A 14,130-nucleotide genomic window follows, 5' to 3' on the forward strand; every position below is an offset into this window, starting at 1 on the left:
TAAAAGCTGAGAACCCCATGATCAACACTCCGATTGGTAAACAAATGCACATAGCAAAAGAACATAAAAACAAATAGACTGTTTGGTAGGACATATGATTTTTTTTTTCTCTTAGAAGTCATTTATAAACCAGAAGACAATAACTTGCTTTTATAATGGTGAAAAATGAATACCAAATTTTCAAAAATTGCTTCTGCCTTGCTACAGCAACCAAAGTTGTTGCACTGGTTTAATGAACTAATTGTTAACAAACATTTTCTAAATGATTTGTTTGCAGTTAAATTATAGTTTACTTATGATTCATCAATGTCCTACAATATACAGTTATTGGCCTCCCCCTCTTAGTTGGCTAATCTGTCATTAGGGTCTCAGTCAATCACTGAATTTTAGTTTGTTTCTGTGTGTACGCATATGTATGTGTGTGTGTGTGTGTGTGTGCACAGTATGAGACATTTTGAGGAAAATTATCTGTAATCACAAAATTCACAAAGATATATTCATCTTTGACAAACACTTGATCAAAAGAGGTAATCTTTCCTAACTGCATTCATTTGCAGCAAGACAGCATGGTAAAAGTTATTCACAGACGTACACCCTAAGTCATTTTTGAGATGGGGGGAGTCTTAAGTGTAGTTACTCAAAAACATTACCAAAAACTTCTTATTACTCTTGAATTAGTGCCTTCACTCGGCTACGGACACAAACTGGAGAACAGAAACGTGTTCGCTGTGAGCTTGAAACAATACAGAGCATGAACTAAGAGCAATGAATACGAATGCAAGTAGAACGAGTGCAATGCAGAACTAGAGCCAGTAGTACAGGTAGAGGGTGGCACATTTGGTTGTACATTAACAAACATTCAAACTCTGCTGGACATCAGAGCTCTCCTTTTTCGCAGTAATACTATCTCCGTCATTTTTAGACATAGTATAGGAAATTTGAGGGATCCAGATCTCTGAAAAGATCCTTCTGGATAAAGCCTGGAGAAGGAATTTGACAAAAGTGGGGGAAGACAAGTTTTCAAGAGGGGAGATAAACTGTGTAAAGGAATAGTGAAGATACGGGCGAGGAGAAAAAAGGCAAGAGAGTGATTATGGTCACTTTGTGAAGCCACTGAATGAACGATCAATGATTGGAACCTCCAGAGAGGGATTTAAATTAGCTTAAAAAAAAAAAAAAAAAAAAAAAAAAAAATCACATCACTGACTCAAAAACAAGCATTCAAACATCTTTTAAAAAATAAACAAACAACAAAATAAAACAAAGGCCAGCAATCCGACAGGACAACACCAGACAGTAAGGTCCCTCCGAAGTCCGTGTCCTCTTTCTACTGTTCTTAACGTCTGTCCTCCTGTGTAGCATGTCTGGTGGGTTAAGAGCAATGGTGTAACCTATGTGTGTTCAGAACTAAATGGGAGGTCATGTGTGACATCAGAAGGAAAGCTAAACCCCCCAAACAAGGCCTTAGTCACTCTGTTAGCAGCAGGTGTGGTCACTGCATATGTTAGTGTTACACTCCTAACTGAGAGGCTTAAATATGGACCGGCTAAGACGCATGTGACTGGATATTTGCTTACATAATGCTTGCAGTCTTGGGGTAATGGTTTGGTTGTACAGCCAGAGAGAATTTCACCTTTTCACCACTGGAGGGCGACAGATAAATCTTAAAGGAGAGACTGAGGATCTGGATGCAGTACAGAAGGTGTGAGATCCCCTGCGTCCACAGCAAGAGGGTCCACAGCTAAGGCTTGCATTAAGACAGTAAAGGAGTGGAATTAGTACAGGTGCTTGTGGGTGTATGTGTATGTATGTGTGTCTGTGTGTGTCTGTGTGTCATACAAGCATGTTCCAGTGTAGGTGTGCGGATGTGTGCGTCACAGCAGCGCTTTGACCAAGTACAGCTTGTCTCCTTGTTCACTGGTGAAAATGGGGGCTTTCTTGTAGTGCTCCACTAGTTCATCCATGGAGCTGAACCTGCGCTGGCCGATGCAATACACTCCATCCTGCAGCTGCACTTTAAAGTGCTTATTCTTACCCACCGCCTTCAGAGAGACAGAGAAATCACTGGGCTGAAAAACAGGAGAAAGGGAGAGGGGTTCAGATGGTTAGAAAAGAAGAAGGTGATAGGAGAAATGGTCTGTGCCTCCCTGAAAATATCAGCGGCACAGGATGCTTTACACCAGCAGGTGGCAGTAAATGATAACATTTGAAGATCAGACAATATGCTGTGCAGGAATTCCTAAATTTTTCATGTAACAGGTGATGACATCACTCCATTCATTCAATGGCATCTAAATCCTCTGGCACCTCTCTGGCACTAAAAAGCAGGAGCTTCTAATTTTTAAAATGTGAAGGGTCCAGTTCCCGTTGATTTGTTTAATCCCTGCTCGACATGTGGGACTAGGGAAGGAACCAAGAAGGGCAAGATTTGTCTGACTGACACTGTCTGTCTGACTGGTTACACAGTTATGTGGAACCAAAGCAACTGGTGAGAGCTGGTAAATGCAATTCATGTTTTAGGAGAAGCATTTTTTTGTTGACTGTTGAGCATTTGAAGAAACCAAATTGAGGAAAAACACAGCAACATGGAGCAACAATGAGGTCCAAGCTCTCACCATCATTGAATCAGAGGATAGAGGCTGGAGCTTGAAGGAGTTATGATAATCAAACCTTTAATTACTCTCAAAGACAACTGATGTTGCCATCATTTTCACCTGTGTCGAGATTTGTAAGCATGAGAAGAAAGGAGAAGGTATATTAGGCAAATAGCTATGTTTGAGGGAACTTGGCTACAGGCATGATCGTCACTACATGGATGAAAAACAAAGAACAACAGGAACATGATCTAGCACCACTTCCTGTTTGTTCTCATTTGGGCTAGTTCTTGTTTCTGGTGCAGCAGGAAAAAATCTCCCAGTTATACCTTGTACTGCATTTTCTACCTTCATGTCTTTTTGATTATTAATTTGTCATTTTCATCCTCAAATATCTCTTGTAATATAAATTGAAATCAATATATTTTCTTTTTCTGTGCTTCTCATAAACATTTCAGCCACACCCCCTACCGCCACTCCCTCAAGCCCAAACCCTAACTCACCGATGACTCGCTGTCTCGTACGAGGAAGTCACCTTCCTCTCCTCTCTCGTTGAGGATACACTCAGCCTGGTGTCTGGTGATGTTGCCATAGTACCAGTCCCTCCCGGCGAACTTCCCTGAGCGTGCCGGTGCCACAGAGCGGATCTGCGGGGAGCTGGGCGTGGAGGAGGGCAGGCCTTGCCCCTCATTCAGCACCATCACATAGTTCTTAGGCACCAGGCCCACCAGGCCACGCGAGTTTTTGCACTTCCACCATTCGGGGTCGTTCTCGGGCTTTTCCACCACCTCCATCACCTCTCCCTTCTCAAAGTTCAGCTCCTCCTCTGTCACGGAGCTGAAGGGGTAGAGTGTTTGAACCAGGTGGAGCACTCTGCCACGGCCCCCTGCGCGCCCATTAGCCAACGCTGTCCCCTGAGAGCTCCCATAGTGGCCTCGTGAGGCATCTCCCTCCCCCCTGTCATCGCCTCCTCCTAGTTCCTCCTGGACGTAGTTGGAGGGAAACCAGCCCACACGGCCTGCCTGGCTTCCCCGCCACCAGCCGTCGCTGCACTTCTCCATCACGACGACCCTAGAGCCCTTGACCAGGGTCAGCTCGTCCTCCCTCTCCGCTGTGTAGGCAAACTTGACCACAGCTGGGATGTTGAGGTCGTAGATTCTCTCCGCTCCCCCTCCTCCCCCTCCTCCTCCCCCGCTGCCGTTGGAGGGGTACTCTGTGTCTGAGCTTGGCGTTGGGGAGGCATCACGGGCGCTTGTCTTCCTCCTAGTTTTTCCCAAGCCTGAAGCATCAAGAGGAACAGAAAAGAATGGAAAGAGTGTTTGTGAGGAAGACTGTTGGATCAGTGAAGGCTTCCTGCATTTCAAACAGAGAGCCCAGGGAAACATTTCTGAGGACTGGGAAATTACCCAGTTTCTGGGTAATATGTCTTTCGATTACTTTCAAGAACTATATATCCATCTGCTTTTTAACTTTTTAACTGATAAGATGTCAGGGCAGCAGTGCTTAGAGGGCGTGGCAAATGAGTCAGCAGAACGAGCTGATTAGCAAACAGGGAAAGGCCTGAGTTCCACAGGGAGAGTAGACACAGGTTAGGGGAGCAGGAAACTAATTGAGGCTGCAAGTTGCACTCAGTACCCCTCAGAAGCAAAGACTACTTTAGATAGAGAGTACAGAGGATATCCTCAGAGAAAAGTGAAGGGCAGATACTGATACTCCTACTGTTAACAATAGACCCCGTTGATGCACACATTAACTCACACTGAGCACCACATGTCCATTTTCTCAAGGCCAGTGGAGTGAAAGTGCTCATTATGAAATTTGTATTCTGCCTACACCATCTCCATGCCCTACACGTACCTATGCTAATCAAAAGGCTGAAAATAGGTGGTGGAGACGGGAGGAAAAGTGGAGCAGGCACCCTGGGTTTGATAATGACAGGCATCTCGAGGATCAAAGTTGGCTCCTCTCCTACCTGTCTCTCACTTTTTCATTCACACACTTCCAAAGACATCTCCTTAAACAGGTGCTGGCAGACCATGACAGAGCCTTAGGTCTCCAAAGTCGGTAAACTGAACACAACCGAGGAGCTCTCCTCTTCAAATTCACGTTAAAGATGTGATACTATGCCACTAACAACATTTAAACAGTTCACTTCATTCCAGACATTTTCAGTTTGATGTCAGCATGCTTGTATATGCTACCAATTTAACTACTACCACTAACCACAAACTTAAGTGAGATCCTGTTAATTTGTTGAGGGCTAATTGCCCAGTTTGCTCCAGAGTCCTGGCTGAAATGCCACAGAAATGTCAGCGCTGACCAGAACATTTAGATAATTTGGGAAATTGCTGGGTTCACACAGAGTAGCATGAAACTTGTTGACAGAACGAGGAGGAAGAGGAGAGTCAGGCACAAAGACAAAGGGTCCCCTGGCAGCTGTTTCTCACACACGGTGGAACCGTCACATCAGAGGACACAGCTGACAAAAACACAAAGAGGCGGGATGAGATAGGAATACTGAGCAGATCATGTTTAATAGAATAGAGTCAGCAGTGGTACAATGGATGGTAATGCATGCCAATGCCTATTCTATGTATCTGCTGGTGGTGTGTCTATGTATGTATGTGAGAGAATATTAACTCCCACTGGCTGCCAGCCAAGGAGAAAGGTCGTCTCTTGGGTCTACTTCAGGTGGTCCCTTAGGAGCAAAGAAAATAGACTGTCAACTACCATGGGCTAGAGGGCAGAGATATGCAAGATGGCAACGGACACAAACTCCCTTAAGACCTCTTCAATTCAGCAAAAACACATTTACACACTCACACGCGTACACACACATGCACACCTTTCTTCCTCACTCATTTCCACTTCAAGGCACTGGCCTGCTGGCTAGAGGAGCAACAGACTACATCCTCTCCTCCCACACATCCACTCCCAACCTTCACCCACCTCTTCATCTTGTGTATGGAGGCCAGTTTTCCAAGCCCAGGGGACTCCAACTCAGAAGCTACTGAGCTGGGGTTGAAAGCCTGGAGGACTGCGAGTTAGCAGCACGTTGCCTCACTCCAAACCTCAGAGTGAAGGTTAGAGAGGAAGCTGCAGCTTTAAATGAGTTTACACAGTACCACGCCACCCACCAGACAAGCCTAAGTGTGTTCGGTAATTGAAAAAGCACAATGTGATGATCGACAAATGGTGCATTAGCACTGTGTTGATGACTACTGTAATTTTAAAGAGTACTGAAAATGAATCAGCTCTGTGGCTCTGTAGATATCCCCCTGCTGTGCTGCTCTGGGCTTAATTTTCCAAAAGCATACATAATCTTGATGCATTACCGTGTGTAGATACAGTAAACCTGCCAAAAAGCTTAAGGAGACAAATGAGACAATGTGTCAATGGGAAGTTTGCTGGATTCTTGTGGCCATTTATTTATTTTCTGTGCTACTGTTTTTATGCCGCATGAGAGGAAATTGGGACACAAAGCAGCATGCATCCATTTGCAATCTAACTCTGTCTAGATGGGTGGAGTACTTGTCTGCACAAACCCACATCATGATACAGCCACATTAAAGCACTTGGAATCGGGAGAGAAAACCTTGAGATAACAGCGATCACTGCCTATCTACAAGCTCTATAATTAAAACGTGGGCCTAATGATCCACCAAAAAAAAACGAGACGGGATGAAGTAATTTCAATGGCAACCAATCCGATTCTCCGATCATGAGCAATTTCCATTAGCCTCTGAACTCACCTGCTGGTCATCGCCTCATCATCATGAAATTGTTCTTACACACAGGCTTTTAACACTGAAGAGCTGGTGGCTGGAAGTGAAATGCTTGAGACCGAAATGGAACTAGGCCATTATGTTGTAGTCAATATGTTACATGGTCGGGGACAGAAAGGTAATCCATCATTCCAACACAGCCATTAGGCCAGCGATCCCACCACTGATCAATCTAATGATCACGAGAAAACAGAAGTACGATGATAGAGCCTGAAGACATAAAGAGATTGGTGGAAATGGTATTGGCGTGGGAGAGTGAGATGGAGATGCATGTCCTCTCTGTATATATACACACACACACACACAGCCCTGGTGGGGAAGACAGTGGCAGGCTGTGTCATGTTGGCTCACATAGTCTGGTAGAGTTTCCCCGGGGGGAGGTATCCAGTGAGCCGAGAAAAATCAGCGTCTCAGGAGCAGACTCTCTCCATCGGCCCTCATATCACTCTCTCTGTCCTCACTACTCCTTCCCCATTCTAAATACAGCCACCCTTCAGGACTACAGTTACTATTTATATGAATTACACTATTTGATCACCCCATCTTGTTAGAATTTCCACCAGATGTTTCTATTCTCTCCCCCTCCGCCCCTCTCCTTCTCCCTACAGACAGAAAGTGGTAACTCATACTTAGAACTGTCACAAGAAATAAATGCCTTTGCTGCTTAGTTCTCTGTCCTGGCTCTCTTTTCCTGTCTCAAGAAAGTAGAGCAGCTGATCATTTTTAGATTAATTCCTTCTTTCTTGACACAAACAACCCCGGCGCACTGCATAACAACTCCTCCCTCTTTTAGTAAACATCTATGATTTGGGCCGTCTTGTTTTGTCGTGGCTGTTTTCTGGCTGTGACATCTGTGGCATCTTTACTCCGGCTACATCTGCAATCTGCTGCATTCAAGTCATGTCAGGATTGGGGACTGAGAGACAATGTGCTGACAGCTGAGAGCAATGGCCGGCTCAAGACGGTCCCTGGGGTGCTCAGTGGCAGCTCCCAACTAGGACAGAGAGACAGTGAGGGAATCACTTATACTTCCACTCAGAGAAAGATTCAGGGTGCACACACACACACACACTCACAGAGTTCGCTTCTAATGACCACATCTATCTCCAAGGTGGAAGTAACCAATGGCATTCACTTGTGTTACTGTAATTGAGTAGCTTTTTGTGTATTTTCAGTCATTTTTGCTTTTACTTAGGGTAAATACTTTTGTACTAAAGTATTGCCCTTAGCTACAAGTTGATTCACATCCTGTACAAAGCACAAATCTTATGGTTTCTCCATAAGCATCACAAACTGGACTAACATAATTGGGCAAATTATAGAGAAATTTTTACTTTACATGCTTTATGTTGTAATTTTTCGGTTTAAAAGAATCTGAATATCAATGGTATCAACAGGTGCGGGGTGTCAGCTGCTAAAAATGTGCAATGTGACCTCAGGAAAACATGGGATTATGTAATCACAGCCAAACCTTATAATTTTAGAGGATCACATGAGTATTTTCAGTCCCTTTTATATGTTTTTGAAATTTCCAGGTGGTTCCCATGACTGGATAACAAGTCCATAAATATCCAGGATGTCCAGGTTTTCCAGGACTTGTGGGAACCCTGTCTTTCCATCCCATCTATCTCCTTCAGCAAGGAGCAGAGCAGTATTGCAAAGGAAGTATGGATATTTTCCACTTTTACAAAAAAACGTATCACTCGCATCAACTTGAAACATCCGAGGAAAGTGAAACAAGCAATAAAAAAAAAAAATCCTTCTTACCTAGTGTGTCTTTGATGTTTTTCACCAGCGAGCCTTTCTTCAGGCTGTTCTTGCGCTCGACATAGTTGGATGGAACGTAGCCCGTTTGGTTGGAGGTGTTACGAACGCGCCACCAGGTCTTCGAGTCGTCCAGCAGGAAGAGACGCTCGTTTTTACGGATGTCAAGTTCCTGGTCCTGCTGGGCCGTGTAGTCCCACTTGGCTACAACAATCACCTCCTCTGTCATCTTTCATGGAGTCTCCCTGCGGGAAGAGGGGGACTGTGGTGAGCTATGGACTTACACCACTAAATAACAAGCAACAAACACACACGACAGAGGCTGACAGATGTACAGCAGCTTTGGTTTGACATGACGGAAAATCAGTGTTTTTCCAAGTGTTTAAAACTGTGTGGGTAAGCAATAGTGTATGATAGTGAGATTAAGGGACAGTTATGTAAGCTTCAGTCAAATATAAGATATCCTTTGTGCAAATGCTGTTATCAAGGTGCAAGCCCCCGTAGTACACAGTGTAAGGAAGAAAATATGTAAACCAGTTCCAAGAAACGGTTTATAATTAACAGACTATCTATTGTTCCAAATAAAACTGCTTACAGTGAGCAATTAATTTGGAACAACAGACAGTCTAATGCCAGTGTTAATGACTGGTTACACTGGCCACTGCCACAGGCACAAGACAAGAGATTGGATGTGGACTGTATGGCAATAATGAACTGAGTAGACTCCAGGCATGTTTATTTGTTTGTGTGTGTTTCTGTTTCTAAGTGCAGGTGCGCTGGCATGTGCCCTCTTGCCATTTTGCTGTAAATAAGTAATTTTACAACCCTTTATCTAGCCTTGCTAAATAAGGGTATAAATATTCATGCTGATATTCAAGGTCTACATGTGGGGTAAAACAAATAAATTTACTGATTCAAGAAAATGAAAAATAAAATCTGAAATTTCTTGGTGCTCTATTGAAGCAATCAAAAAACCAATGATTGTCCTATTCACACAAACCACAAAATAACGCAAGAAGATGCTAAATAGAGGAGATAACAGCTCCTCTAACTGCAGTTTCAAGTTTCAAGGCACACATTTTAGGATACTAATAGTTCTTAAATGCAACACTGAGCCCAACTAAAAAGGCTTCTGTTATGGTATAGAGAGAAAAGAAAAATTCAGCACCACTTGGTTGCAAAATATATTTATTTTAACACACTGTGTTTCATCTTATTTGGTGTAGAGTTCAAGCATACATGTTGAAAAAAAAAATCATTGTACAAGCTCTTTCTGGCACACACACAAACAGCCCTGCCCATTTGTTTTAGAGACAGACAGTAAGGGATTACATGCTCTATTTCACCAAGCCTTTGCTGAGATGATTTAACATGGTTTTACTGGCCCACCTCAACTGCTGTATCTGTATGAGGGTTTACATGTATTACAAGAGCCCAATGATGCAAAAGGATGAAAACTAGAAATTGTCTGTTTGAGAGAATACATGAAAGGTTGCCAGGGAAGCTTGATGTAGTTTTATTTAGGTCCTGTCAAAACCTTGCCTGTGATAGGAGGAATCTCATGGTATGAAAATCATCTTAGCAATCCAGTCTATGTTTAGAACGCCGCCAAGTTAACAGTCTGCGGCTCGAAAAATAATTTTAAAAAAAGATCAGACAAATAAATTAAGGGAAGTCGCTCCACCGCACATAAAGAAGTGACAATTTGAGAGAGAAGGGGAGAAAACATAAAATACTACACAATACATAGTCATTTCGAGCAGTTTTTCCACTCAGTGGTACAGACCAATGTTCAGTCTAAGTAATCACACAAAAATCTGCCTTTTGCACATCCAATCTGATGCTATGTTTCCAGTAGCTACTGTGGGATGCTGTAATTTATAGCAACAACACTCTGCAGGAGCTCAAATGGACAGTTAAGAGTGCTGTTCCACACATTTCAGAAAGCAGGGTGCAATTACATAAATCACACCTACTTTTTATATAAGTGTATGGTCATTGCATCAGGTTAAGTCATTTATGGATAACATACTATCTATCTATCCATCTATAGTTGCCATCATTTAGCATTCATTCTTATACAGGGAGAATACTGTAAATCCCTGCTGAGTAAATCTCAGAATAAAACAACATAAAAAAAAGTTGATTTAAAGTGAGAGTGATTAGTGTGGATGTGTGTTTACACATCTGTGTGTGCAACATGCCTGAGCCTCTCAGAGAATCACACAGGCACACAGCTAAGCTGCATGGGGAGTCGCACATTCCCTCTCTCATATTGTCATTGACACTTTATTCTTTAATGAGAGGGCACAGCGCAGATAAAGCGTGACCACAAAAGAGAATTATGACTCATGAGAAGTGTAGCCACACAAATTACACCATATAAAGGATTTCATTACTGCTGGAAAGATTGATATCTTCTGTGCAGACTATATTTCATGAAATGCAAATGGGAACACTCTAAGGCACTGTTTTTTTTTTTCTAAACAGAAGATATTAAATTCCACTTCAATTAGGCCAGAACCACAGACACAGCACTGCCATCGAGGAAGAGACAGCAAAGCCATTACTGCTATCAATTCTTACGTGCATTTACAAGTAAAAGTGGGTTGTCTGTCTCACACCACATGAGAACATCTCACAACTGTCTTCTCTCTGTCTTCTGCTATGAACAATGTAAATCACATGTTGCAGTTTGTGCAGTGGAGCATTGCACTTGTGAATGTGCCTCTGCTTGCCGTCACTAAAGCTGTCAAACTGGATTTCCTCACAGGCTGGGACAGGGACAGCAGAGGAGGAGAGGAGGCGCAGGAGGGAGTTGAGCAACATGCCAGTGGGAGAGTTGAGTAGAGTTAACAATAACCTCATTTATAAATGCAGCCAAGACCGCCACTTTGGTGTAGCAAGAACGGGTGCTACAAAGATGGAGAGTCAGTTGGAAATTCATGTAGAAATAAAAAGTGGGTTCTGTGTTGGAGAAAAGACAGGAGATAGAAGTGAAGGGGCAGATTTATGATGAAACGATGATAGTGACGTTACCCTGTTCAGGTGACAGGTGGTATGTGAGCATGCCGTGGCCTCGGTCTGCCTCGGGCCACAGCTGCAGGATTACACAAGGCAGGGAATTCTTGCTTCATTTTTTCCTCCCCAATGCGTTTATATCTATCGCTGTGAATCAATGGATGAGCGAACCTAAACAAACCTGCTGGGGAAACTCATTGTTCACGAGTCAGAGATATTTGGAAACAGATCTGAAGACCCGTTAGTATATCGGAGAAAACCTTTTTTTGGAATACACTATTGACTGTCTTTTCGCTTGCCCTTCCACCTCCTACACAGGGAGGTCGTGGATGGCAGGTGCAGCTGGAGAAAAGTGACAGTGAAGTTGGCAAAGATTGTCAGGACAGATGTTTGCCATCACAGGAATAAACTCAGACTTTCCAGCTGAAAACAGTCTTGCTACACAACTTCCTTTTCCACCTTTCTACTTCTGCCCCATTTCTCTGCTTGTGTGTCTGTCTCCATGTTAAAGGATTTCCAACCTGAGCTTTTCAAATTTTCATCACTTGGCTTCACTGTAAAGCTTTGCAAATCTCAAGTTCGTAGGTTCTCACAGTGGGCCAACGCAATTTCAAACAGCTCATCCAAAAAGCGACTTAAACAAGTCTTCACCAAATTAACACTCACATGGAGGTTGCACATCTTACATAGCTGTGATTGTATAACTAACTCAACATTTCAGTTATAACAGCCCATTTGCTGCTTTTTAGCACTGCTGAAACACTTTCTTGTTTACTTTATTGGCTGCCGGTCTTCTGCCACTTGCAGGTCACGTTGGAAGAAGCGCAAGAACAGGATTTTGTTGCTTCAGTTTGAAAGGATTCTGGAGAGGATTCAGGCAGGTTTTACTTATTGGAATGCCCACATTCAAAATTATTTATATTTATGACACTAAAAGCAACCATACACACTCTACAGTAGGTATTTCTTGCCCTTTCTAAAGTATGGTTGAATATGTTTGTATGAATATAATTCATAATTTTGATTTTTAATACCCTAGGCCGCCAACACCAGTGAGTTCTCTGTCATGTTTACTGCGTGTGTTGGCGTACTTCCACAATGATGCTAGGTGGAGCACAAAAAAACTGCCACATACCCTACTTGTACTTACTATTAGGAGATTCAAGTGATCATTCTTTCTCAGTTGGCCCTACAGAAAAGACAACATTACACAAATCTACCATAAGAGTCTTTAAATAGACTAATACAACAATCTACACATGTTTCAGGCAGTGGATAATCAGAAAACCAGATGTAGACAGGTCCTTTTGAGTGCTGTTGTTGCTTTTTGGATCCAGCTGTTGGAGACTATGTTGAGCTTCTTGGTGTGTATTGGACAGCAGTGATCCCAGTCAACTGGAGACAATATCACAACAGTGAGGTAAGGGACGCAATTTTGAATGCAATCACTTGTCAAGCTGGCAAGAACTAAAAAAAACGAGGACCAGGTTGAAAATAACTGCAATATCTTTCAATTGTCATTCTTATTTTTCTCCCATTGTGGCATGAGTACTTTGCTTCCCCTCATCCACACCAAATTCTCTGTCTCCTTGACAACCATCCTCATTAGGTGGAGTGATGGGAATGCCACTCCAAATCAAATCCATCCTCCTCTGTGGGCAGTCAGTCATGTATGCCAGAGTGGCACATATATCATCATGCTTATACACATGTCGTCACTCTCAGCGCATGAAAATCCATGAGGGCAGCTTACACTGCAATCAATCTCAAAGTCTCAGCTTATAGCACCTCAACATCCATTTTTAGCATGCAACACACTTTTCATTTAATCAGAGTAACTGTTTTATTTCTAGGTTCAGTTCTCCTGATATGTTTAACAGAAAGACAAAAGGTATAACAAAACATCTGCGTATGTGAGCGAGTGTGCACGCACACAAAGGAATCCAAACATATTTGGGAGAAAGTGGGTTTAAAAAGAGAAGAGCCCGAGAGCCCATGCTCCCTGTGACCCTCCGTTCTTCTTCTGAGAGAGTTAAAAAAAAAAAAAAAAGAAAGAGATGAGCGACAGACTGCTGAGTTGGGCTACGCCAGCACTTCACAACGCCCTTCACTGAGGGGGGAAAAGCTCAGAGGCGCTTTCAACACCACACAAAGAGAAAGGGAAAGTAAAAGAGGATTATAAAAAAAGAGAGGGAATGTTTAAAAAAAAAAAGAAGTCTGGCAGAGCTTTCTGTGTTTGGCATTCAGGTCAAAGACAGCCGGTAGATCAGCCAATGAGGGAACATTTCCACCTCCCCCTCCATTCTACACTGTTTGCATTAGTTGCTTCTCAGAGGAAGAGGGACAGCTTTACCTCCTACTAGCTTTGTGTCTGAAACATTCAGAGTAAACTGAATAGACTGAAGCGTAAGGAAGCAGACCCCAACACACTACTACAGCCTTCTGGATGACTGTGAACAAGTGATCACTGATTTTCGAGAGGCCTAATAGACCTTTTAACAAAATACTTTGGCTGGTACAATGCTCGCCATGTGAAAGCGGGTCAGAGCTGGCCCTATGGATGCAAAATACATTTGATGCATTTCAAATGCGGTCAGCGTTAATGATGTGTTCCACATGTATGGCTGCTGCTATTGACAAATTGCTGCATTATTAAACATGCCACAAAGCACTGAGAGACACGTAATCTTGACAGATTACATTATGGAACCAATTTTTTTTTTAAACTACATTAACAATCTCCCTCTCTCACACACACACATGCACACCAACGCTCACTGACACACAGACACACACACACGCACAAGCCCCAAACTCAGGGTGTGGTGCATGGCGTCAGCTCATCTCGCTCTCTCTGATGAGGTTAGCGGTTGCTCTTCTTCTGTTTCGGGGGGGAAAACGGGTGCTATGCGTGTGGATGCCATCAAAAAGACCAGGATAAAAAACATCAATAGGCCCAAAACTCG

The 14,130-nt window shown here is 43.1% G+C and overlaps 1 protein-coding gene across 1 annotated transcript in view; it reads right to left on the reverse strand.

Annotated features, from left to right (window-relative positions):
- nck2a (NCK adaptor protein 2a) overlaps positions 1–14,130 on the reverse strand; it is a 33,539-nt gene continuing 19,409 nt past the window's right edge. The window contains exons 2-4 of the mRNA XM_030081174.1: positions 8,147–8,388; positions 3,098–3,873; positions 1–2,069 (exon numbers count right to left, since the gene is read on the reverse strand). Of these exons, the coding sequence (XP_029937034.1) occupies positions 1,875–2,069; positions 3,098–3,873; positions 8,147–8,372 (1,197 nt within the window). The 5' untranslated portion in view covers positions 8,373–8,388 and the 3' untranslated portion in view covers positions 1–1,874. The remainder of the gene's footprint in view (positions 2,070–3,097; positions 3,874–8,146; positions 8,389–14,130) is intronic.

Source organism: Myripristis murdjan, chromosome 21 (genome assembly GCF_902150065.1).
Source record: "Myripristis murdjan chromosome 21, fMyrMur1.1, whole genome shotgun sequence".
NCBI lineage: Eukaryota > Metazoa > Chordata > Actinopteri > Holocentriformes > Holocentridae > Myripristis > Myripristis murdjan.